The 25,319-nt window shown below is 38.2% G+C and overlaps 1 protein-coding gene across 1 annotated transcript in view; it reads left to right on the forward strand.

Annotated features, from left to right (window-relative positions):
• The first annotated feature begins 2,699 nt into the window (after positions 1-2,699).
• Positions 2,700-25,319, forward strand: part of FIGN (fidgetin, microtubule severing factor) — a 152,726-nt gene continuing 130,106 nt past the window's right edge. The window contains exons 1-2 of the mRNA XM_066575929.1: positions 2,700-3,145; positions 3,767-3,937. Coding sequence (XP_066432026.1) covers positions 3,913-3,937 — 25 coding nt within the window. The 5' untranslated portion in view covers positions 2,700-3,145; positions 3,767-3,912. The remainder of the gene's footprint in view (positions 3,146-3,766; positions 3,938-25,319) is intronic.

Below are 25,319 nucleotides of genomic sequence, written 5' to 3' on the forward strand. Positions count from 1 at the left end.
CTACTACAATGAGTAGATAGTTAAAAAGACACAGATGCAAACAATGTATTTATTATCTCTGAAATTCCTATTGCTTCCACACAATAAACGGACAAACAGTCCATGCTCTACACTGCAATGCATCCTCTAGACTTTTAAGGTACTTTCACCGGGTATGACTGTTAAGTGCCCAACAGTCATCCCAACAATTAGCACTCCTGTGTTTACACACAAGAGCGATGAATGCTCACTGGAGGTGGAGTGCTCCGAAGATTTATTTCGGGCCACCCGCATCCATTCGGATAAACAGGCAGTTGTTCATACATGAATGACTGTTGAATTACACTGGCTGACAGTTGTTTGGTTTTTGGATAAGCTAAAAACCAAGCGACTTCAATAAGTGAGCAATTCTCACTTACTTACCCTATTTGGTCTTGTATTTACTTAAGACAGCAGTTGTCTGCAATTGCTCTTTTGAGTAATAACTCGGGCAACTATTAGCTTGTGTAAAAGTACCCAAGGTAAGAGAAATACAGCAGTACAGAGGACTGGCAGATGCTTAAAGGGGTTTTCAGTGAAATACTATTGATGACCTATCATCATCAATAGTTGATCGACGGGGTCTGTCACTTGGGACCCTAACTGATCATCTGTCCGTGCGCAAGCAGTCAGCGCCACAATAACACAGAGGTCGGAGTGGAAGCATCCGCGCCGACCTCTGTTTAGTGGCCGGCGCTTGTAACTCCAGGCATGGCTCTCATTGAAATCAATGGGAGCCATGCCTGCAGTTACAAGCGCCGGCCACTATATGGAGGTCGGTGTGGAGGCTTCTGCTCCGAGCTCTGTGTATTTGGAGTGGAAGTCTCTGGGAAGACCTCCGGTGTGGTGGCCGTCACTTGTAACTGCAGGCACAGCTCCTATTGATTTGAATGTGAGTCGTGCCTGCAGTTACAAACGCCAGCCACTACACGGAGGTCAGCGCGGGGGCTTCCACTCCAACCTCTGTGTTATTGCAGCGTTGACAGCTTGCGCCCGGACAGCTGATCAGTCGGGAGCCCGAGCGACGGACCGCGGCCGATCAACTATTAATGACATATCCTGATGATAGGTCATCAATAGTATTTCACTGGAAAACCCCGTTTAATTCACATACAGAGCATGGGCCGTTTACTGGCTTTCTGAGGAGGAGTGAAAGAGTTCTGAATTACATTGTTGCGAAACTTGTCCTATCATTAAAGCAGCTGGGGGATTATCATGGTGACAAAGTCCCATTAAAAATCCCATTTGCACAATGTAGTGAAGAGCCATGTGGTTCTCAGCCCATGATGTTGTTTTGTAACTGCAACATGCCTCTTTGGCCTCAATGGAGAAAAAAAAACAGCAATGAAAGCAAGACATAAAATGCAATCGCTGATTATTTTTTTTAATAGCCATAACTGTAGCAAATATGTATGCATTTCCAGCATATGATTGTTTCCATAGATCTTGTACACAGCACTAATCCTGAACAAGAAAATAGAGAAAAAGCTACTTACCTTAGAGTAAAATATAGCTGTTATGTACTAACATTTTTCTTTGGGTGACAGAACTTTTGAAGAGTTGTATACCCTATGCAACAATATAACTGCAGATACACAACATATATACACAGTGTACAGACAACACAGGTTTAGAAGTGATACTGTGAAAAAATGACTAAACACACGCAAAAACAATCTAAGGTTCTGCTGCGAGTTACTTAGTGCTGCTACCCCTTCATTTTAGGGATTGTTAGAGCTCAACTACTAAAAACCCAGCCAATCAGATCCTAGTTATATACCACCACATAGCTTGATGGGAAACCCCCTTAAAATAACTACCTTGTTTAAATTATTTATATGCATACACCATAAAATTACTATGGTGTTGAGAATAGCAGCATGTCCCTCTGCAGAAATAGCCTTCAAAACTTGAAGCTGAAATAGGTTTACAATTCTGCGTTATCACTGATTCAAACGTCATAGCTTTAATAGTAAATGTTGCCAACATTTTATATTGGGCTGTCTTTCCAACAGTTGTCCTATCTATAAGTATATGATGCCATGTTTTTATGATTGTCTAGTAAAACTAAACATTTCACTATGCACAAAGAGATAGGCATCTACCTGCAAGAACATGTGAAAGTAATTTTGCAAAAGTCCCATAATACATAGTATATTGAAAGAAATCTCTATGTGGATACATTTTCTATCAATATACTCAATACTACAAGACTTCTTGATAACTACTTCAGAAATCTACCTAGAAATATGTGACCAGGTGCCAGAAAGAGCTTCTGCAGCAGCAGCAGTTTTTTTTTTTCTATTTCTGCAGTTCCTGTCCTAGAGTAACAGTGCAAGTGTTAAGTTTAGAAATACATGCAGCATCCAGTATCATTTGTGTCACTCTCCCCACACAAAAGAGCAGCAGACCTGCCCCTGCTTCACACATGTACTGCAGTAAATCACTGGCAAGTACCCCATGCAAAGCCTCTGTTAGAAAATCCCACTGTGTAAGTGCACAGCCATCAATCAGCCCTTCTGTAAACACCCCCTACTGCATGGTGCAGGCTTGCTGTCTCCTGTATCCCTGCTGCTGCTGGTGATCACAAGGAGAAAGCTTCATATCCCCCCTATCCTTGCACAATGCAAAGCCTGAGCTAAATACATGGAGGCTTGTTCTCTAAGCATTTGGTCAGTGAGCCTTGCACAGAGGAGGAAGTGCTAGCAGACCATGCATACCTCAAGCTGGAGAGAGAGAGAGGGGCAGGGACAAGGGGAGTGACCACTGCACATCCATCAGAAGCCAGCCTGATGCTTCCACCAGTCCAACCCCCACATACAAGGAAAACAAGATTGCAACCCTGGTGGTGAGGGGTTTATGCTAGAAACACAAATTAAAACTTCAAGGTTTTTCTATTTTTTCCTCCCCTTTTAAATCTGCATTGATTGTTTCCTTTGGAGACTGCAAATAACATCCCTATTGCTATAGCAGAGTGAGTGTCCTCTGTTGCAGCATGTGCAGAACTCTCTGCTGCTGATCCAAATCATGAACTGCTGCTTTCACTTCAAGAGATTTCCTCATTCATCAGCTAATACAGCAGATCAATGCTCCAGTAACCCATCTGCTTCCAGTGTTACACATGCAGGTAAGTGTTAAATCCTTATATCCTTTATTGTGGGGCTGCTGCAGTCAATGTTTTGTTCTTGAGTCTGTGTTTGCAGTCAGTTCAGTTACATTGTATCGGATGAGTTTGTAAATATTTACATGAATCAGGAAACCTCTATGGAACAAGGTATCTTTTGCTCTATGTCTGTATCTTCTGGCTCCTTCTTGGGTGCAGCAGTGAGTCATTCATGGACAGAGGGCTATTTATATTGCAGTGGCTAGTAAATTGTAAATATGGCTTAAGAAAGTTGGGTGTGGCAAGACTAGAGTGCAACTAAAGTTCTCAAGTGGGTCAGAACTGGGTTTTGGGTCTACGCAAAGAAAGTTTAGGACTGCAACAGTCTTGGACTGTGGTAATAGGAAATCAGCATTATTAGGGGAGCGTTAAGGCAGCATGGAGGGCATATTGTTATTTAGAGGGGGGGGGGGTGTATGATGAAGTCTTAATTTAAAGTCAAGTTCTTCCTGTAGGTTTGAATGAGAGTGAATGTAACACAGTTTTGTATCTGCTCTGCTTCTTCTTGTACTTCTCCCTGTTCTTTTGTGATATGAGATCTCTTGTGTTGATGTTGTTTTTCCACCCTTAATTATATGCATGTAGGTTAAATGAATACCTGACGAAAGGGCCCACGTTTCAAGGCAGTGACATTTGATAGCTGAGAGGAAAAGTGGCTTTAATGAAAATCAACCTTTGGAATTCCTGCTTGTGAAAAATCCCATTCCGCATCTTGTGCTGGCACTAAAGACATGATCAGCAGCAGCAGTGTATATGGTATGTCAGTTTTGGAATTTACTTCACATGTGTGTAATATAATAATGACAGCTTAATAGCATTTGGGGGTGGGGGAAAGTTCAACTGTTTGCACCTCATGTATGCAAATATTCAGGGAGGCTCAATAACTTTTTTTATTTCGCCTTTTTCTGTAGTAATACTATTGACACTCCACTATTGTCCACGAAATTATCGTCATAATCAAGTTTTCATAGTTCTAGGGTCATAACTTGAATTACTGGTGAAAGAGTTAATCTCTTTTTTTTTTTTTTTTTTTGCTAATTCTTTTATCTGATAATAGGGTTATAGTTTAAGCTGCAGACTTTATTACGGTTTTTTTTGCCCTTCTTTATCTCTTATTTCATTATAACCATTTCAATATAATTGGCAAAATCCTGTTTACAACTCAAAATAGCTGGTGATCGATTCGCCTAATGATCCGGTTGCAAAAGGTTATTTTGAGCGTGTTGTTTCTTTTTTGATGTGTTTTTTTTTTAATACTTTTTAATTGTTTGAGCAAAGCAGCTTCTGACATTTTTTAACCTTTTCTCTCTTTTCTCATTGCTTATCCTCACCTCACTATACTAAAGGTCAGTCAAGATGCAGTAGGAAGGATTTAAGGAGATTTTGGGGGGAGTTTAATTTTTTTTTTTTTTTTTTTATAGTGTGTTAAACAAAATAATAATGTGCTATAAAAAGGCTTGTAAAATGTGCAGATACATTCCGAGATATTAGCAGAGTATCCTAGAACTAATGTGCAGGCCATAAAAAAGGCATTCTAGTTTTAAGAAGTGACTCTAAATAAAAACCGTTACACTAAAGCTCTATATTTATCTCTTTTGTTAATTCATACCAGGACGTGAATACACACACTTTTAATGAAACCTATTGGATTACCCTTTTTTTTTGCAGTCGTGGTACTTGTTGACATGAAAAGATCAATAAGTAGACTGTTTATTTTGCATGCACATAATCTGCACTGGGAAATGTTTTGTAGAGAGCAGAACCTTTTTTTCCCGGAGCTGTTGAAGCGAATTTGATTGCCAGATGGGAGATTTCCCTGTGTGATCTTAAAGCTGTAATATATATTCTGAGCAGATTGGACTTCTGTTGGTGATGAGAAGGATATTACATTTAGAAATCTGAAATAAGCAATAGTACACTGTACATGGGGGAGAGGGCTGCAGTCTAGGCATTATTTCAATCAGTAATATTCACCTATAAGAAATATGATATTTTAAAATAAAATAATGCAAAAAAAATCAACAACTGTATTACTTAATAAAAAAAAATGTAGTTTGATGTTTTTTACATTGCTGTATGATGTAAGAGTGACCATAGAAGCTAATAATCAGTGCAGTTACAAAACACAATTTCTAATATGTATTGGATTAGTGGAGGGGGGAAAAAAAGGTTTCCCAGGAGTAAATATTGTCTATTGAATGCAGTGCAGTTGTGGTATTTTGTTTTGGCCTGAAAAGCTGGGAATTAGGGACTGACTCACACTCCTGCCTTCTCTGCTGTTGCAAATTAAAAGTGTGTTTTGGTCAGGAAATGAAAGCTACAGTGTGTCTTTTGAACAAGTCGTTTATCAAGAACAACATCTATCATGCTGCGACTTGTCACACTGATCCTCTAAAACTTGGCTTCTATGTGGACACTGCTTTGATGTTTTTTAATCCCCAAATTTATAAAACAAGTTGAGAAAACAAAAATAAGAACTCACTCAGAGCTGTTTAAAAAAGCATAAAAAAAGAAGAGAAAACTTAGAGAAAATAAAACAAAATCACATGGCCTTCAGTTACCAAGTTGTTTTTATTAAAGATTGTTATGTTTAGTAGAACTCTATTTGTAGGATGCAGCACATGCTGGCAAGTCTGTGTCTGCCTTTTACTTGTTTGGTGATGTATGTCATACTTTAGACTGCAGGTTTTTGGTATATTTATTATTTTTTTTAATATAGTTAAAAAAAGGGAACTTAAGGAATCACTCTATGGGCATAATTGTATTTTATATTCCCTTTCTCTGGTGAAGTGTAATATTATGATATAAAACCTACAACTTATGACTTCAACATATTTGACTAGCCTGGGTATCTAGAATGAGATATTATTGCTCGCTGTGAAATGGGTGATTTAGGAGTGCTGGCAAGCAGGAGCACAATTTAAAACCGCATTTTCCACTGTTTGTCTTGTGTCAGTGGTGCTTGCACCTTGCTACTTTCTATATGTCGAGAAGCCTAAAATGTCATTTTAGGTTTTTTTTTTTTTTTTTATATTGTCAAAAAATCCTAAAAAAATAGCTTCATATTTTAGTTACTTCTTTTTTTCATATTATTGCTGGTTTGTATTTTTGGCCTACCTAATTAACAACCCCTCCAATTATAGTCATTCATTACTTAAACGTTGCCAGTAGGAAATCCAGATTGGTTGCTAATCTCCAATGATCCTTTTATTTTACTTATTTCTGTGTAATATTGTAATTGTGTGTCCTATTATTTCAGATTGTGCCATGTGTTGTGTTGATATTCTCTTCATTTTAATGATGTGGTTTATTACTAAAGACTTTCATGGTTATTGGTTTTGGGTTACAAAAACTTAAGTAGAAGTTTAGTATTATTTGATGTATAACATGATGATAACATCCCCTCCCCCAATTTGCACACATTAACATCTCTTAATTAGACATATAATTGTTACTAATTGCTTAGAGACAGGAGTTTTCTTTCGCATTGCCATGCAGAAGTATAATATTTAGCTGGAATCTTTGCATCCGTCATAGCCAATTGGTGTGTTGTGCAATTTGGGGCTAAAACACAATCACGACTTTGCTTTCTCCTTACTTCTTGTTTAAATTAGTCTTTCTTTACTTAGGTGTCAGTAATTTTCTCCAGTCCAACCCCGTTAACTGCAAGTATCATTTGTTCTCTTTTAGTTGTGGAGCTGAGAAATTTTCATTTTTTTTTTCCCCCCATTTGGAACTGTTGTGACTGTTGAACTCATTTTGACCAGAGACCTTGCGAGAGACCTGCATGTGTTTGTATTTTAAATTTAGTGGAAGGAAAAATCTGGACTGTCAGATTCAATTAGTGGCAAGTATTCATGCAGAGCTAGAGAAAATGATTGATCTTGCCGCATTCCTAATCAACAATTAATCAACCAATCAACAAAGCCGTAGAAAAAATAAAGTCCATAAGAATTAAAAAAAAAAATAAATAAAGTAGAAAAGGTGTGACGGATTTGTTGCCTATGATGCCAAAATAACCTATGGTTAAAAAAAAAAAAGTTAGTGACTTTTGTCCAGCATCCTGGGGGTTAACAAGCCAAACTTTCCAGAAGCTTCCCAATGGGACATATATGAGCACTGTGTTATGTTGCAAGTAGTGCAGTTATGTTTTTAAGAGGTAACAAGAGGGTTAATCTATACTTATTGTCAGTATTGATCGAGTCCTTGGATTATATCATGATATATTGATTTTTAGGGATAAAACAGCTCTCTTGCTCAAAAGCCCTGGAGAGGCATTAAAGTCCAGTATGCTTCTGATTAGCACAACTTAAATAATTGATACATCTGTAGATTCTTTTCCTTGAGTCACTGATAGTGAAACACTAGAAAATGGATATGCAGAATGAGAATTTCTATAGTCCATAGAATAATGAATCGTTATGTAGAGAGAAAATCATTTCCCACAAGGGGGGGGGGGGGGGGGGAGGACTTTACAGAATACAGTAGCGCAATTCACTGCAAAATATGTAATGCTGAGATTGACTGAGTAATTGGAAGCTGTTCTTTTCATGTTGCCTTTTATTAAACACAGATAAAAGATGCCGAAGGAGGTGTCATAACGGCAGTGCAATTAGGCAGACATATATGTGTATGTATGTGTATCTATATAGAATATAATGTGTGTGTACAGAATGCTTTGTTAACCCTTTTCTGCCAAAGGATATATGGGTGTATTTGGTAGATTGTGTGGCATCCCTCTGCTGACTTTAATGGAAACTCCACGTGTTTGCAAATTGCACAACAATGTAGTTCATCTGTTACTTGCCAGTCAGGAGAGGAAGCATGCAGATATCCATAGGCAGTAATCACTACCCTGTGTATGTACCCTATGAAATATAGGGCATATAAATCATATGCTGTGTTGTATTCAATGCAACCATATACATTACGTGCCATTTTTTGATGCTCTAGGATAGCTAATAATACTAATCTCTATAAAGCGCCAATATATTCCACAGCACTTTACATTTCAGAGGTACAGAAAAACCAAGATGTCAATATTATTTCAGTGTAGGGCAGGATTTGTTGCATATGTGTCAATCAAGGCAACCCAAGGCAATTAATCATCCGAATATATATTAGCACTGTAGCTTATCTCTTTTAGTGAATAGGAATAGGTAAGGGCCAGAACCAATATGCTTCAGTCTAGCGTAATATATCACGTAAGTAGCTTCAAAGTTGTATTGTGACGTCTGACGACGCCTTATTTGACAGCAGAAGTTTCCTTTATTGCTAGACATGCGCAATAGTCAAATAATGAAAAGATATATTAATTCCAGGCTTGCCATAGATGGCAGATTTAATTTTGTCTTTTGGTAAAAGTCATCATGAGCTTATGGTTCAGCTATTTTACATAGGACTGCTTGTAAAACCTACTTGATCACTTTCTGGAAATTCAGCTGTGCTACAGTATATCCTAGATAGATAGATATGAGATAGATAATAGATGATAGATAGATATGAGATAGATAGATATGAGATAGATAGATATGAGATAGATAGATATAAGATAGATAGATAGATATGAGATAGATAGATAGATAGATAGATAGAGATATGAGATAGATAGATGGATCTACTAATCTTTATATTGAACCGACATACTGCAGCGCTTTACAAATCAGAGGGTACATATAAATGCAATGTAAGACATTACATACAGCATAAAAACTGATAGCTTACCCCTGAATTCAGTCTGTCTATCAGTTTTTATGCTGTATGTAATGTCTTAGTATGTCGGTTCAATATAAAAATTAGTAGATCTATCTATCTATCTCATATCTATCTATCTATCTATCTATCTATCTATCTATCTATCTCATATCTATCTATCTATCTATCTATCTCATATCTATCTATCTCATATCTATCTATCTCATATCTATCTATCTCATATCTATCTATCTATCTCATATCTATCTATCTATCTCATATCTATCTATCTATCTCATATCTATCTATCTATCTCATATCTATCTATCTATCTCATATCTATCTATCTATCTCATATCTATCTATCTATCTCATATCTATCTATCTATCTCATATCTATCTATCTCATATCTATCTATCTCATATCTATCTATCTCATATCTATCTATCTATCTATCTATCTCTCCCTATATAAAGTATTTCATATCTGTCTTGTATCCTTCCTATGTTATGTTTTGCCTTCTTACCACCTATTGAATACATGTTTACCCTTTTACCATCTAATGGATACATGTTTACCCTTTTACCATCTAATGGATACATGTTTACCCTCTTACCATGTTACATTGTATCCCATGAATCTCCCATGCCTGTAAACCTTTGCAGTGGATGTACTCGTGTGTGTGTGGTTATTTTATATGGTGCTATAGAGTATGTCAGGCCTGTGTATTCTATTTCTCTTTATATATGAAATGCTAGTCTTAATAAAGCATGAGTCTAATTTCCTGCAATTAGGAAACGCTAATACGAAAATGTGTTGTAATTACTTCAGCATGAAAATGCTGCCTGTTGCCAGGAACTGTGCATTCACGTCTCCAGCAGCAGTGGATATTAACTTAGTTCACAGCTAGACACAAACTGCTGTTAATTCTTTGTTTTTGTTTTGCCTGAACAAAAGAGGATTTTTTGACACTGCTTCTCTATGAAAGAATCATTCTAAAGCTTGGGATTTGTCACATAATGGGACTTGGATGGGTGAAATCTTCCATGTCAGCATGTTTACTCCAATCCTTGGCTTTAACCCCTTCACCACCGCTGTGGGGTCTAATCATTTTTACCTACACTCTTTGCAAAGAGGTCAGTCCTACAAATTAAATAAGTGAACCCTATAGTTTTTTTGTTGCACATTTTATGGGCTTTACATAAAGACGCAGCAGAGCTGAGTTTGTCATTTGGTGCAGCACTTTTGGAGGTATTACTCCTTTTACATGGGACTGCAGATATCGTTCAGCGTAAAGCATACATGAGAAATTCAGTTCTGCTGCGTTTAAGATGTTACAATAATTAAGCGTTTCGCTAATGACTCATTCACAAAGGGTGTATGCAATTTTGGTGCGTGAAAAAAAAACAGTTTTTATTGTGTGTATTTAGTGTATTTTTGGTGTGTTTGCAGTATTTTGTATTTTTATGAGTGTGTTGCATCCATATTCCTGTGTTTTTCACTCTCACAAAAAAGGCACAATTAATGTCACTATTTGTTTTTTGTTTACCCGCTGTCCCCTGGCACTATGCGTAAAAGCGCACTGAATACGCATGCAACAGCTTTTTTTTCACACCTAAAATGTGTAAAAGAAAAAAAACACGCTTTTCCGACTACCACAATGCAAATCAGTGCGGTTTATGCTGTCTGTATTATGTCCGTAAAAAATACAGATGCAGTGTGGACAGAAAATACGCCCGTATGAAGGAGCCTTTAGAAGACAGTATTGGCCCTTGCCTCACTGGCACTTAAAAGGTTAACAAGCTTTTTAAAATAAAGTTATCTCTTTTCCACATTCATCACTTTTAAGTAATAAGACTAAGCCTAATATTTGATACATTTTCATATGACGGGTATCAGGTATATAAAGATGTAGCAGAGCTGAGTATGTGATTGCGAACATCATATTTCTAATTTTACATAGGACTGCAGACAATGTAAAGTGTTATCCCACCGCTATTCAGTAGAGTTAAATGAACACTTTAGCTCTGCTACATCAGCATGTAAACTAAGATCTAATAGGGTATAGCAATTAAGCGTTTTGCAGGGGCCGATATTTTGTAGAATATTGGCCCTTGCCTTACTGGCATGTGAAAGGTTAACAAGCATTTTAGAATAGTAGAGGGCATTTCCCTTCCTCATTCAGCACTGCAATGAAACTGGGTCTGTAAATATTTCATAAGGAAAATAGTTTTGCCTGGTACCTGTTTGTAGGAAAGAGGTTAAATTATGTCACTTGCAGAGGATCTTAAATGACTTCATTTAACCCCATCCACGCAGACTAGGGATGATTTCCCTAATAAAATATTCACACTCTGCCATATACTGTATGATTGCGGTGTAACATAAAATAATCACTCCGCCATGAATTGTCTGCTATTTCACTAATTTAAGTACAATTTTTTTTTTTTCTCTAATTTCCTTTTTTGCATTTTCTTTAGATTTTTCTTGCCCTCTCTGCTATGAATATTGCTCCGTGTAGTTCCAGATCCTTTATGTAAAGCATTTTTTTACCTCCTATTACAAGTATGCTGGTAGTACTAGAGACAAGCAATTGTGTTACCTGTATTAATGCTACTTCAGGATTTCCTTTTACGCCGTTTTACGAATCTCTGAGCACTTGGCCTTGATTCTTGGCGCTTATTAGATTATTTTTAGGCTGGGTATTCATCAGGTGCTCTTTATTCCATATAAGAGTACAATGGTTTCATGTCGAAGAAAACCTTCTTCATCCCTAAAGTCTGCTTGGTAAACAAAGCCTATGTGAAGAATAATGACCACGCTTGTCTCTTCTAAATATATATTAATGTATAGAGCGCTTTTTTTTATACATGTATTATATGGTCTTTCATATCAGCAACTCATAAAAAATGTTTTTGTAGTTGCCGATATGAAAAAGTATAGAATTCCAGTGCCACTTGTTGCACCTAAACTTGCAATACATAGAAAAATATAACCTGCTCTCCTTTTTTTTTTTTTCACATGGACCAAACGTTAACCCCGTCATATGTATGTTGGTTTATATTTTTCAAGCCTCCTTTTAATGTATTTTTTGGATTTTTGGATTAAGCTATATGTTCATATACATCTATAGGTGCATGTGTTTTTTATATATACATTTTTGTTGTATGTTTTATATACTTTTCATCATTTCTAGATTTTTATATTGTGCTTGGGTCAGGTTGGTGCAATAGTGTCGCAGATGAGTTCGCATTGTAAGTAGATCAATACTTTACGTTGAAATGATCTGATGTTTACGAATTACGCCGCTTGTGCTAGTTGCATACATATTTGTCATGAAGTTGGCTGTTGATATGTTAATTTTCCTAGACTGCCTAAAAATGTTTTTGTTTTGACGGCGGTACCACCCACAACACAGAATGGACATTTATTATGTTCATTTTCTTTTGTTGTATTGATGATAGTTTTTAGTTTCTGGTCCTCTCAAGGATACTAAGCCTTTCCCATTATGAGATACTTTAGCATTAACTTTGCTATGAGGCGCTCTTAAATTTGTTCCACCTGTAATACATGATTTACTAATTTTACATATACTTTACATATGCAAAACTTATACAGATATTCTCATAAGATGGTTTGAATGGATATTGCTAATACTATATTGACTGTTACGATAACTGCCCTTTGATAGAGGTAGCAGAGCTGAATTAATCATTTATTGGAGCTGCTTCCTGTTGACTCCTTGGGTAAAGATCTGGTAGTATGTTTACTGATGACTGCGAATGATACATCATGGTGCATTAATTTTCCCTTAGAGGCATATCTTTTTATTCTGTTTCTAGATTGCTAGCATATGTAAAAAAAATATTGATAAATACTATTGATTGACACCCTAAAAAAAAGTCATTTACTGGACTTTCAAATTGTTTGTTAATCATTGTGTGATGCCAGTTATTGTCATATTATATACCTTTATGCTTGTCTCTTGACATTGCCTTCATCAGGCAATATAATATTAGAAATGTTGCCATTGACTAAAGACACCCCAATGATGAATCTGTTGAGTTGATTTTTGCAAGGCCCTATTATTTCATCGGTCATGGTATCTGAGTCATTAGCTATTGCTTCATTGGCAAGGACCTCCGTTATGACTTATGTTGCCTTCTGTTTCGCTTGATATTTAAAATGAATTAATGAGTTATTCTAAGAATCTATAAAGTCATTGAATGTGTAGATGTAGTAGCGCTGAGTTTGTCACTTGGTAATGCCCATTGTGATTTTTTTTTTCCTTATGTTATCTTTTACACAGCTACTGCATTACCATAGCTTATTCAGTTATCATGATGCACAGTGATGCTCCAAATAGTTAAATGACAAATTCAGCTCTGCTACATCTAAATTTTAAATCCTTTTCAGGCATCTTCTTTATCACCCAGAACCGTTCAGGGTTATCTTGAGAAGCTATAATTCTCCCCTACCTAGAAACAATAACCGACTGTTGGTTTGAGTGGCACCACAAGCCTTGGTACCAAGAGGGTTAAGTATCCCGCTGTTGGTTGAGAAGACTCTATTTGTAGACTTCACCAGGGAGATTTGCCATTTCCACAGACTTAACAGGCTATTGGTATCACAATTTGATGCCTGAGATACATTTAAATCAAGCAGCTGTTTCAAGTTGCAGCAGAAATCTGCAGTGGAAAGTCCAACAAGAATATATCTGAATGCTCTTGTAGGCTCACCATTTATTTTCAAAAGCTATTTTTGACATCACTCAAGGATGGCTCAGCTATGAACAGTCAAATCAAAAGAGCTCAAAGAAATAAAAAAAAAGAGAGAAAGAAAACGTAACTAGATTCTTTTATTCCTTCGGAAACCCAGATGCTTACAAGATTGTTTCAGTGAACAGAAAGAATTGAGCCTATATTTAATCTTCTGTTGCTGTGTGTAGGAATGTTGGAAAAAGCCTTCATAACAGAATGTTTGTACCGTATCTCTCATGGTAATTTCATCTGTATTTTTTTTTTCTACACAATCACTATTTTTTTCTCACGCATCTGTGTGAATGAAGAATGGATACAGAAATGTCTATGGGCCCGTTTCTTTCGTTTAGAGCTACTGTATGTGTTGGATTTCAATTCCCGTAAATTTTGTGACTATCTTTGAAGGTTGAGAATTTGGCAAGTAGAGATAAGTCAACCCTACGAAGAGTGATACTTGATAACTTCTTCTCCATAGAGCTTTGCGATTCTACGACATCATTAGTAGATATGTCCATAATTAAGGTTCTTAGAATTGGGTTTACCTTGACATCATTAGACATATACATTTTTTAGAATGCCATACACTTCCTTGTGTCTTTGTTTCTCCTGAGGACCATGTAGTATAGTTGGTGTTATGTCCGGGGCAAATGTTAGTTGGTGAAATCAACAGAGATCCAGACCTACAGTGTTGATAAGTCACATCAAGTTCTGTTACTGGTTAGTTTAGTAATTGAAGGAAATTTGACATCAATTGATATGGTTTGTTGGTGGTTTCCACTTCCAATGATATGCTTGAGAATTGTCTAAAAAAGGTAAAAGATTATTGACTTTCAGGCTTGTAACTGGTAATAACACAAGACGTCATTCCGAATTTAAATTCCAACTTCATTGGAAGAGTTTTATACTTTGTTCTCTCCCAGATACATCTTCTTTACCATCCGAGTCGTCTCCGGAATCAAATATTGGTTTGAGAAAATTTTGCATAGTTCAAAAAGATGTCTTGACCAGCAATAAGTTGGTGGTGGAGGATGATGGCTTGAATTGTTGACATTCCCTATGTGACGATATATCCATAGACCATGTGAAGCGATACGGTGTGTCCTAAAAGTCTCAGTCTTGAGTTATGAGTCAAGAAAAGAATGTTAAGTTGCAAAAAAGTCTGTTTTTTCGTTGCTTTCTTCTTCCTAATTGATCAAAATGTGTTGATTCTTAAGGCTTTTCTTTTTAAATACCTACTCACATGCAGTTAAAACTATCAACAGGTGGTTTAAATGCCACAAGGCAAGTTGAAAAGAGATCTTTTTCTCTCTTGTGGAATCATCTTTCGCTACAATAAGGCAATTAACAGCGAAATGTCTCAGTGGGGAGATTCCAGCTTGAGGCTACATTGTTGATAGGAACGTTTTGGCTACTTGAGAATTTCTTAAACATAATTCCCACAATTGTCTTTAGTTTTTATATCTTACGCTGTTAAACTGGAACATGTATTGAAGACCATAACGAGGGTAGAGTAGAAAGCCAATGCTGAGCCTTTGAATGGACATATTACCATTCAATTTAATTTTTGTAATGATCATTCATTGTATTGAAGTAAATATTCCAATTCTTGTAAACCTTAATACAACTCCTTGTGCTATAATTTAGGTTGTTTGGTATCTCCATGACAACTGATATGCTTTGAAGTATTTGTACAATCTAAATCTTATCTCTGGTGATAACGTTGCTTGTAATTTGGCGCATGGGCAGACATTGGCCATCAAAGAAAGATCCTGAGAGTTGTTTGACTAAGGTTGGCAGAGTCATTTGTTTAAAACCTTAAGTGAATGGAAGAATATTAGCAGTTAACATTTTAAATGAAGTGAAGATGCCTGTGTGTTTAAGGGACAGCGAGCAACATGCTATGTGACTCTTGCTTCTGGAGCCCTCTTGACACTGAGATGTATGTGGCTTTGCGAGACACCTGACAGAATAAGACAGATGGTTTGCTGGCCATCCTTGATAGGATATGAATATAAATAAGTCTCTTTAGAGATTATAATCGGGGTTGATTGTAGAGCTGATATGGCCCATTACCCAAGCACTCATAAGGCCCTTGTGAAAATGGTGATGTGTTGATCACCATGACAGTTGTTTATACTGTAATATGGGCAGTTTTTATCATGCTGGCACAAAATATAGCGTGCCGCGTAGATGATAGATGTATGTTCTGGCTTTTATATACTCAATAGATCACTATTATAAGACACCTTTTGAGTAAGAATTATCTAGGTTTTGTTACTGTTTCTTTGGCTTGAAAATGTTATTTTATGCTCATGAATTCATCATCACATCAGTCATGCAACAGGTAGAAGTATGTCAGACTTAATACAGTGAAGTATGTAGAAATTGCTCCTATCTTATATGATTATGGAACTGGACTTCCTGGCACTAAAACCTTCACTAATCACAGCATAAAGCTGCTTTCAGATGAGTATTTTGGCTCCATATTTGGTTGGCGTTTTGAGGACTGTAATGTAAATCTACGTATTTATTCACATGGCCGTATTTTCATGGCTGTTTTTGAAAAAATGGTGCATAACCTATTTTGTTTTTAATTTTTGCCTCCGTATTGCTATTCTGTTAGGCAATTACTAATCAGCATTTGCTAAATAGAAAATAAAATACACGGAGGCAAAAACAGATCAAATACTAATGACATACAGTTGTAATGTCATCTACAACACATCCATAACACGGATCCGTATTATGGACGTTTTACAATACACTTGTCTGAAACTGGCCTAAAGGTGACATGGAGCTCTTAATAGTTATAACCCGTGGCCTCTCAGTGTTCCTCCAGGTCGAAGACTATAGAGGCCAGTGGGAGCCATAGGGCAGGATACTCTGAAGAGCATCACATTCCCTGGTTCTAGTTATCGGTTGAGGTCTTAGAGCCAGAATCTTCGCTGATGCCATATTCTACAATTTTTCTGTAACCTGTCAGAAACTTGTGCTTAGTTACCTTAACAAAAGGACAATAATATGTTAAAAGTTAAAATGCCAACAGATATGGTCTTGGCATTCTAGAGGTTGAAATAAAAAAAATGTCTATATAACTACAGAATTTTCACTTTTTGTGTTACTACAATTCATAGAAATGATTTAAATAGTGTTAGAATAAGAAAAGTTACATTATTACCAGATACCTATTTAAAAGGAGACGTGGGTGGCTTATAATCTCTGAGACATGACATTTAAAAGTGGTGTGAAATTATGTTGAATGGGGAAGTAACCTGTATGTGATGTCGTCATTTTGTAGCACCATACGCACATTAAAAATCTAGAACAATTGCCGAATGTGGCATTTTGGTGCACCGCCGCTGCTGTTTTACAATTGTATTCTTAAAGGGATATTCACCATTGAAATTTATCATATCCTTGGGATAAGTAATATTGGACTATTGGGGGTGCGACCACTGGGACCTTCACCCATCATTGGAACAACAGATCCATGCTTCATTTGTTCCTTCCCTCCATGATGCCTGTTATGGGAAGGAGTATTGTGCAAGGAGAATGCAGCTCCATACAACTCTGTGGGATAATAAGGCAGCAGCCAAGTGCTGTAAGTGCTTGGAATACCCTCTTAAACTTTTGGCAAATGTAGATATATTTTTTTTTAACCTGCGCACATATACACATATTACATACACACCTGAAGCATAATCTGGGGAATACTAGTTGAACCACCGGTTTAAAGTGACCCTTTGCTTTTGGGACAAAATTCTGTCTTGGGGCAGGATGGGAAGCTGGGTATATTACCTTATTACCTGCAGTTGTTCTTCTCTGCTGCCCCTCTGATCCGCTGATTTCAGGCCCTGTTTGCAGCCATCCAAGATGGCTGCAGTAGTTTTCTAACTACCTGAGCGCTCACTCACATGGGGTGTATGTGTTCTGCATCTTACATACGTATTTTTTACGTGAGTTAATGCGCATGTACATGCATGTTTAATCTCCATAGCCTATATTTGAATCTATTAATCACCAAAATAAGTCATGCTGCTTTTATTATTTTTCACACGTGTAATAGGTGTGTGAAAAAAGTGTAGGTGTGAGTGGCCTAGTATAAATCAATTAACCTTTAGCGCAATGTGTTATGCATGTGAAAAATACACGCATAATACATGGGACACATATGCCTGTGTGAGTGAGTCTTAATGCACACCTAGAACTGCTCTCTGATTGGCCAGTTCTGATCACATGAGCAGTTTTTGCCAATCGGAGAGCAGGTGTTCTGCACTAGTAGTCTAACACTACCAATGCACTATTGGGATTAGGTAGTCCTGGAGATTGTCTACCATCTTGGATGGCCAAAAGCAGGACCTGGAACTAGTGACTCAAAGAGACAGTGGAGAAGAACAACTGCAAGTAATATTCTCCCTACCTTTCTAGTCCAGGGACAGAATTTTATCCCGGAACTGGAGGGTCACTTTAGCCCAATATGTTACTTTATGTGTGGGGAAAAAAATATAAGCACTTAAATGATTCCGGATATTGTGAAGAAATCTGCATATAGTATGTATAATACTTTTATGTGGTCTTTATGCAAATATGACTATTACCTTTTAAGTGGAATAATATTTTAGGATAAATTTAACATATTAATTTAGGTATCCATTTTAATAACTGAGCGAACAATACTTAGTGATGTCACTGGGTCCTGGTAAAAATGGATGAAAATGCTCTATGTTTATGCATACTTGTTTATTCATTCTGGTTGCTTCCCTTGAGTAAATGTAATAGATGCTCATTTACAGTAAAACTACTTTAAAAGTATTGTTTGTTTTTTTTTTCTTCAAGAAAACACATTGATGGTTTATCCTTATGATAAGCTATCAATGTGTGTCAGTGAGGTTCTAACCCTTATCTGCAAAATATTCATCCAGACAAATTGGCACTTCTATACATGCAACGTCAAACCCCCTTTTGTTCTGCTGATCTGTGAGGATCTGATTATCCAAAAAATTACAGTTAGGGCTCCCACCCACTAGTGTTTTTTTACTGCGAAATTCGCAGCATTTTGTTTTTTCTGCAGGGGTCTTTGGGCTATGGGAGTTGTAAAGCTAAAATCGCGATTGCGCAAAATCGCGATTTCGCGGTAAATCGCGATTTTGCACGATCGCGATTTTAGCTTTACAAGTCCCATAGACCCCCTGTAGAAAAAAAAAAACGTGCGAATTTCGCAGTGAAAAAAAACGCTAGTGGGTGGGAGCCCTTAGGCTAAATGCAACTTTAATATTCTAAACTATTATGTCTTCTCCTCAAGAGGTTTTTGAACTCCCTGACCTCACCTCAGGACACCTGCATTATGGCTTGACAGGTGTACCTCCCCAGTCAAACTCCCCACCTATAATTATCAACTGAATTTAAATGGGTTATTCCATGGATAACACCCTATGGATAGATGATAAATGATTGATTGCTAGGGATCTGACTGCTGGAGCCCCATGTGATCATGAGAATGGCACATCCACAGCCCGTTGAGTGAATGGTGCAGTGGTATACATGCATGACCACCACTTCATTCGAATCTAAGGGGCTGGCAGAAATAAATGAGTGCCAGGAGCATAGCAGTGAACAGTGTGCACATGTGTGAGCACTAGAGATGAGCGAGCATGCTCGTCCGAGCTTGATGCTCGTTCGAGCATTAGTATACTTGAAAGTAATCATTACTCGACCGAGCACCACACTATTCCTGAGAAAATTTGACCCTCTCCTCTCCACATGTTTATTTTTTACATACACTTTAGCAGAAAATAGACAGTGTCAAATGAGTACAGTCTTGTTATATAGTGCGGACGGACAGGATACACACTAAATTGTTTTCAATGGAGCCGCGGGTGCTGCCGGTGGCTCCATTGAAGACAATGGTCTGCCAGCACCCCTGAATTGTTTTACATGGAAGAGCTTTACACATAAGCCCTTCCCTGAAAAACAATAATTTTGGTGTAAAAAAAAAAAACGTACCTCTTCACCGCTGCTGTGTCCCCCGCGGGGATGCAGAACCCATCCGCTGCATGCGGCAGATGTTTCCTTCATCCCCGCTTATAAAAAGAATTCCCTGCTGCTGCACCTGCCACATCTGTGACAGATGCAGCAGAGGAATTCTTCAATTCCCAACCGCAGCTGTCACGCATGATGCCTGTCATTCATTCAGCGAGAGCTGCCAGTGATTGGCTGAGCGCCTCAGCCAATCATAATCAGCTCTTTCAGCAGGCGGTGATTTTAAATCCCCGCCTGCTGATAGATCAGCACTACACAGCCGGGGACAGTGCAGAGAAGACGCAGCTGAACCCCGGCAGATGAAGGGAGGTGAGTATGTATTTTTTTGTTTGTTTTTTACACTACTTTTACTGTTTTTTCAGGGAAGGGCTTATATTTAAAGCCCTTCCCTGAAATCCAATGACAGGGAGCCGGCAGCAGGATCCTCTACCGCAGCTGTGGTAGGGAATTGAAGAATTGCTCTGCTGCATCTGTCACAGATGTGGCAAGTGCAGCAGCAGGAATACTTTTTACTAGCGGGGATGAAGGAAACATCTGCCGCATGCAGCAGATGTGTTCTGCATCCCCGCAGGGGACACGGCAGCAGCAGAGAGGTAATGTTTGTTTGTTTGTTTTTGGTTTTTTTTACACTAAAATTATTGTTTTTCAGGGAAGGGTTTATATGTAAAGCCCTTCCATGAAAAACAATTCAGGGGTGCCTGCAGACCATTGCTTTCAATGGAGCCACCGGCAGCAGCCGCAGCTCCATTGAAAGATGCTTGAGTTTCCCATTGACTTCAATGAGGTTCGTTACTCGAAACGAGCTCTCGAGCATTACAAAAAGCTTGGCTCGAGTAACGAGCACCCGAGCATTTTGATACTAGCTCATCTCTAGTGAGCACCATTATCGCTCAATGAACTCGGGGTGCACCAGTCTCATGATTGCGAAGTTTCTTACTGTTCGAACCTCCGGCAGTCATTTCTCACCTCTGGATAGATGCCAAAAGATTTTCATGGACAAATCCCTTTAAGCATGAAGAACATTGCAAGACACGGTAAATTTTTCACTCATTTATTGATTTTAAAAAAGTCTACTGTGGTCATTTGATATGATGTGGACTTGATTTGAGAAGATAAGTCATGAGTTGGTGTTGTGGTCACCAGGGCCAGTACACTGCACTCTTTCCAATTATACTAGGCTTTTTAGCATCTCTTTTCTTTGTACAGTTAATATGGTTCATTAATGATTAAATGGCCTGCAAGTGATTTCAGGAAGTAAAGCAGCAGGAAATCACTTTGTTTAATATATATAATGTAGCAACTTCTTTTTCTGCATGCTTGTAGAAAAATTCCACATTAGTTATGCTTATAAGTAATATTTATTGAATTTGGGAGTCCACTTATTACTTTTATAAGCACTCGGTAGACTACAGAAAATTTTTGCAAATGCTGCTAAATCTATTGGCCAAATAAATATTGTAGAGTGAATTTTTCCTGGCATTGTTCACTGGCTCAGTTGCCTGTATGAAATATCCACCTTTTATAGTTGTAGTCACCTTTTGTTTCTAATTAAAATGCTCTTCTATACTGGATACATAATAAACTATACATTTCTACATATGAAAACTTATAGACCCGAAGATTTGGAATACTACTGAATATGCATTTATTACAGCATGTGTAATGGAGCCATAGTGGGGTTATCTCATGAAGAAAACTCTTGTTCATATACTTAACTAGGTAACATGAACACCACAGATTGTGAGGGGGGGGGGAGTTCCTTCATAAGCCGTGTAAGAAAGCCACTATATATGAGCATTTCCTGTTCTGATGGACTCCTGCTATCCTTGTACTATATGGATGGTCATTCATCTGAATGGATGCTAAGTAATACTACATTTCTCCTCCAGTGGGGAAATGTATGATAAGCCACAGCTTCCCACAGCCCATTTTTCCAGGATGCTAGGAGCGGATCTAGTAGCAATTGGCTAACAAATGATCCCCCCCCCCCCCCCCCTTGGTGTTGCATTGTGAAAGGAGCTGTATCTGAGACAACTAGAGATGAGCGAGTATACTTGCTAAAGGCAATTGCTCGAGCAAGCATTGCCTTTAGTGAGTACCTGCCCGCTCGAGACTGAAGGTTCGGGTGCCAGCACGGGGGAGCGGTGAGTAGCGACTGTCAGCAGGAGGGAGCAGGGGGGAGAGAGGGAGAGAGAGCTCTCCCCTTCGTTCCTCCCCACTCTCCCCCTCAGATCCCCGCCCGCTGCCGGCACCCGAACCTTCAGTCTCGAGCGGGCAGGTACTCGCTAAAGGCAATGCTCACTTGAGCAATTGCCTTTAGCGAGTATACTCGCTCATCTCTAGAGACAACCGCTTTTATGGGGTATTTCAGGCATATACATTAATGGCCCATCCATAGACTCAACTATTGATGTGTGATTGGTGGGGTTTCCGATCCGATCAGCAGAATAAAGCAGCAAGTGTTGAGATCCCTTTTTGTTCTTCTGATGGGTAGGCACAGAAATGAATGGGTCTTAACTGAACTGGACCAGCCTACTAATGGTGCTGCTTCTGGAAGAAAGTAGTTATGTTTTTCTAACCCCCATACAACCCCTTTAAGTTCTCAAAGACAGTTGCATTCGGTGTTTAAATAAAAAATACCGAATGCTATTGTACAAGTAGCTCTCTTTTAAACTCTAATACTGAAGGTTCAGTTTTCCACTAAGTCTGTTGAGGTTTGTGCTATTATAGAAAATGTCTTTTGTGATGCACAAAACAAGCAGTTACAAGGATATATCACTGAAAAAAAGAAAAGTAGAAATTTTGTTTACAAAGCTCAGATGAAATTCGACTGCACTATTTGTGTTGCCTTCTAAGAGGTGTTTATCTCTAGAGATGTGGCTGAGTGAAAATTGATATAAGTTGTGATATGTGTTTTTATTAGATTGTACAACATTTCTTATTGCTACAAAGAAGAGAAAAAACTTAAAAATCTAGATGCTGTGCTCTTATTTTTTGAATGAAATGTATCTTTTCGGTGTGTTAGAACCTCATTTTCGGAAGACTCTAACTTTAACGGAAGTAGTGTTATAGCTATAGGGGTTGCAGAGATAGTAGTCATCTCCAGACCCGTATGCCAAAGGCTAACCAAAGACCCCTTTACTATAATAATAAGACACCATTGTTCCAAATGACACAACTTAAGTTGGGGGTCTTTATTACTGGGATTAGGTTGGGAGTCCAAGAGCTCCCTTTTACGGTTCAGCAATAAAATCTAGACTCAAATCTGGAAGTTTGGTTTGGGTGCAACCCATTGCAAAAAATACATAAAGACTAGAGATGAGCGAGCATACTCGCTGAGGGCAATTGCTCGAGCAAGCATTGTCCTTAGCGAGTACCTGCCCGCTTGAGAGGAAAGGTTCGGGTGCCGGGGCGGGGGAGCGGTGAGTAGCGGCAGTCAGCAGGGGGGAGCGGGGGGAGAGAGGAAGAGAGAGATCTCCCCTCCGTTCCTCCCCGCAGCTCCCTGCCCGCCGCCGGCAGCCGAACGTTTTCTCTCTAGCGGGCAGGTACTCGCTAAGAGCAATGCTCGCTCGAGCAATTGCCCTTAGCGAGTATGCTCGCTCATCACTAATAAAGACTTACAGAGTACTGAATGCAATGCATTTCGGCGATACTATGTTGCCTTTCTTAAGAGAAAGGCAACAAAGTATCGCTGAAACATGTTACATTCAGTACCCTGTATGTATTATGTATTTTTTGCAATACGTTAAATGTATATCCCTTTATACAACCACAGTTGTTTTGGTTGAATCCTATCCAAATATGTTTCTTGTTGAGCGCAGAATTTTTTTTTTCTACTCTTTCTTCTGTTACTTTGACCAAAAACTGCCATTTTGGTAACACAAATCCTGCGACTCTCCCATTAACTCTGGATGCCCATGTGCACAAGACTCATATCTTTTTGGAGACTTGGAGTTCAGGTGTGGTGGCAGTCTTCCTGGAGGACTGTCCACAGCGAGTAAGTTACCCTTATCATGTATCTAATACCAATTTTTTGTATCTATTGCCATTTGCACAAGGCGCTATCCCACTGTATTTTTCTTTTCTTTTTTTATCTGAATCCCTGGGACAAATTATCATTGCCGAATTATTCAGAACCTTGCATTTTTGTATTTCACTACGGTAAAAAAGTGAAACCTGGTTGCATCTATTCTCTTGCTCTTAGGATAATTGCTAACTTTAGCTTCCAAGGAGGAGAAAAAAGGCCTTTTGTGTGAGTGAATTGTGGATAACGCATTCATAGCACTACTAATTTGCTCCAAGTGAGAAACTCAACTTTGCAACTGTAAATATTAGGAGGCATCTAGGGCTTTAATCTTGTGCTGAAATAAATGAGGTAAGATATGGAAGGTGCTTCTTACAACACCACATCCATAGATTTAACACAACAAAAAGTTTTCTTTATTTTTTAAGTTGATTCAGGAAAGGAGATTCCAGCATCCACACAACTTCATAACAAACCATGAGCAGAGATCCTGTTCTTAGCTAAAGTGTGTCCCAATTATGACATGTAAGTGAAACCGATCACCCTGTGAGGGGCCTTGGCATTCCTGACCTTTCGGAATGGTTTCTAAATTATCGCCCTAAGCATCTCACATTAAGGGCAAAGCCTCTAGCAACAGGACCTTGTGTTGCTTGTTACATAACTGTCATCTGTGTTTGGCAACACTTATCTACGTGATACAGGCATGTATTTAAAATGTTTTCAGTATTTCTTATATATTGCTAACAATTCTATTAGGATTTGTAACCTATTGATTTAAAAACTCTATAATTGTTTTGTTTTATAAATTATTTTTATGTTATTTTGGACAGTGCTTGAGTTGGTCCATGAATTTTGCAGTACTCTTTACTAACACAGCTATAGTAGATTCAATATCTGTTGAAATTATGTATTCACTGTTCAGAATTCTTGACTTCACTTAGTAAAGACTTTTAGTTTGCAGACTGTGGAGTTAATCTGTTCACTTTGGTCATATTACTATGGTGCAGTATTTTCAGTCTTTAAAGGGGGTTTCCAGGACTTAATATTAGTTACAGGCTTAAAATGGTATAAAATAAAGGCAAATGTATACTTGTCTACTCCAGAGGTTCCCTATTCAGTCCTGGAGCCCCAGTCCCCCACGTTCTGAAGCTGGTGGGCAGTCATGTACCATTCATTGTGCTTTTTGTGATTCTTCCATTGCCTGTGATTGGCTGAGTTGTCATGTGCACAATTTACAGCATGGGACTGGCCAATAACTTCTTTCGGGTTCCAAACAGCGAGGGCTTGGGCTCCATCACTGGATGGGAAGCCAATGGAGCAAGTGAGTGTCATTTTTACTTTATTCTTGGAAAGCCCCTTTAATAGAGCCAAGAGCAGGATGACTGATCTATTTCAGATGGGTCCAAACTGTGCTAGTGTTGCTGCTAAAATAAATAAATGCCATAACTCCAGTGGAAGGGAATAAAATGCCAATGTGAACACTGAACTATGACCTACTAATACCTGCAATTCGGAAGGAAGGTTTTTTTAGCTTTTTTTTTGCGTTTCATCACATTAAAATCCTAATTGGACTTTAAGGCAACTACATCTTAGCATCAAATTCATGGAGAGTTCTATGGT

Source organism: Eleutherodactylus coqui, chromosome 8, assembly GCF_035609145.1.
Source record: "Eleutherodactylus coqui strain aEleCoq1 chromosome 8, aEleCoq1.hap1, whole genome shotgun sequence".
NCBI classification, from domain to species: domain Eukaryota; kingdom Metazoa; phylum Chordata; class Amphibia; order Anura; family Eleutherodactylidae; genus Eleutherodactylus; species Eleutherodactylus coqui.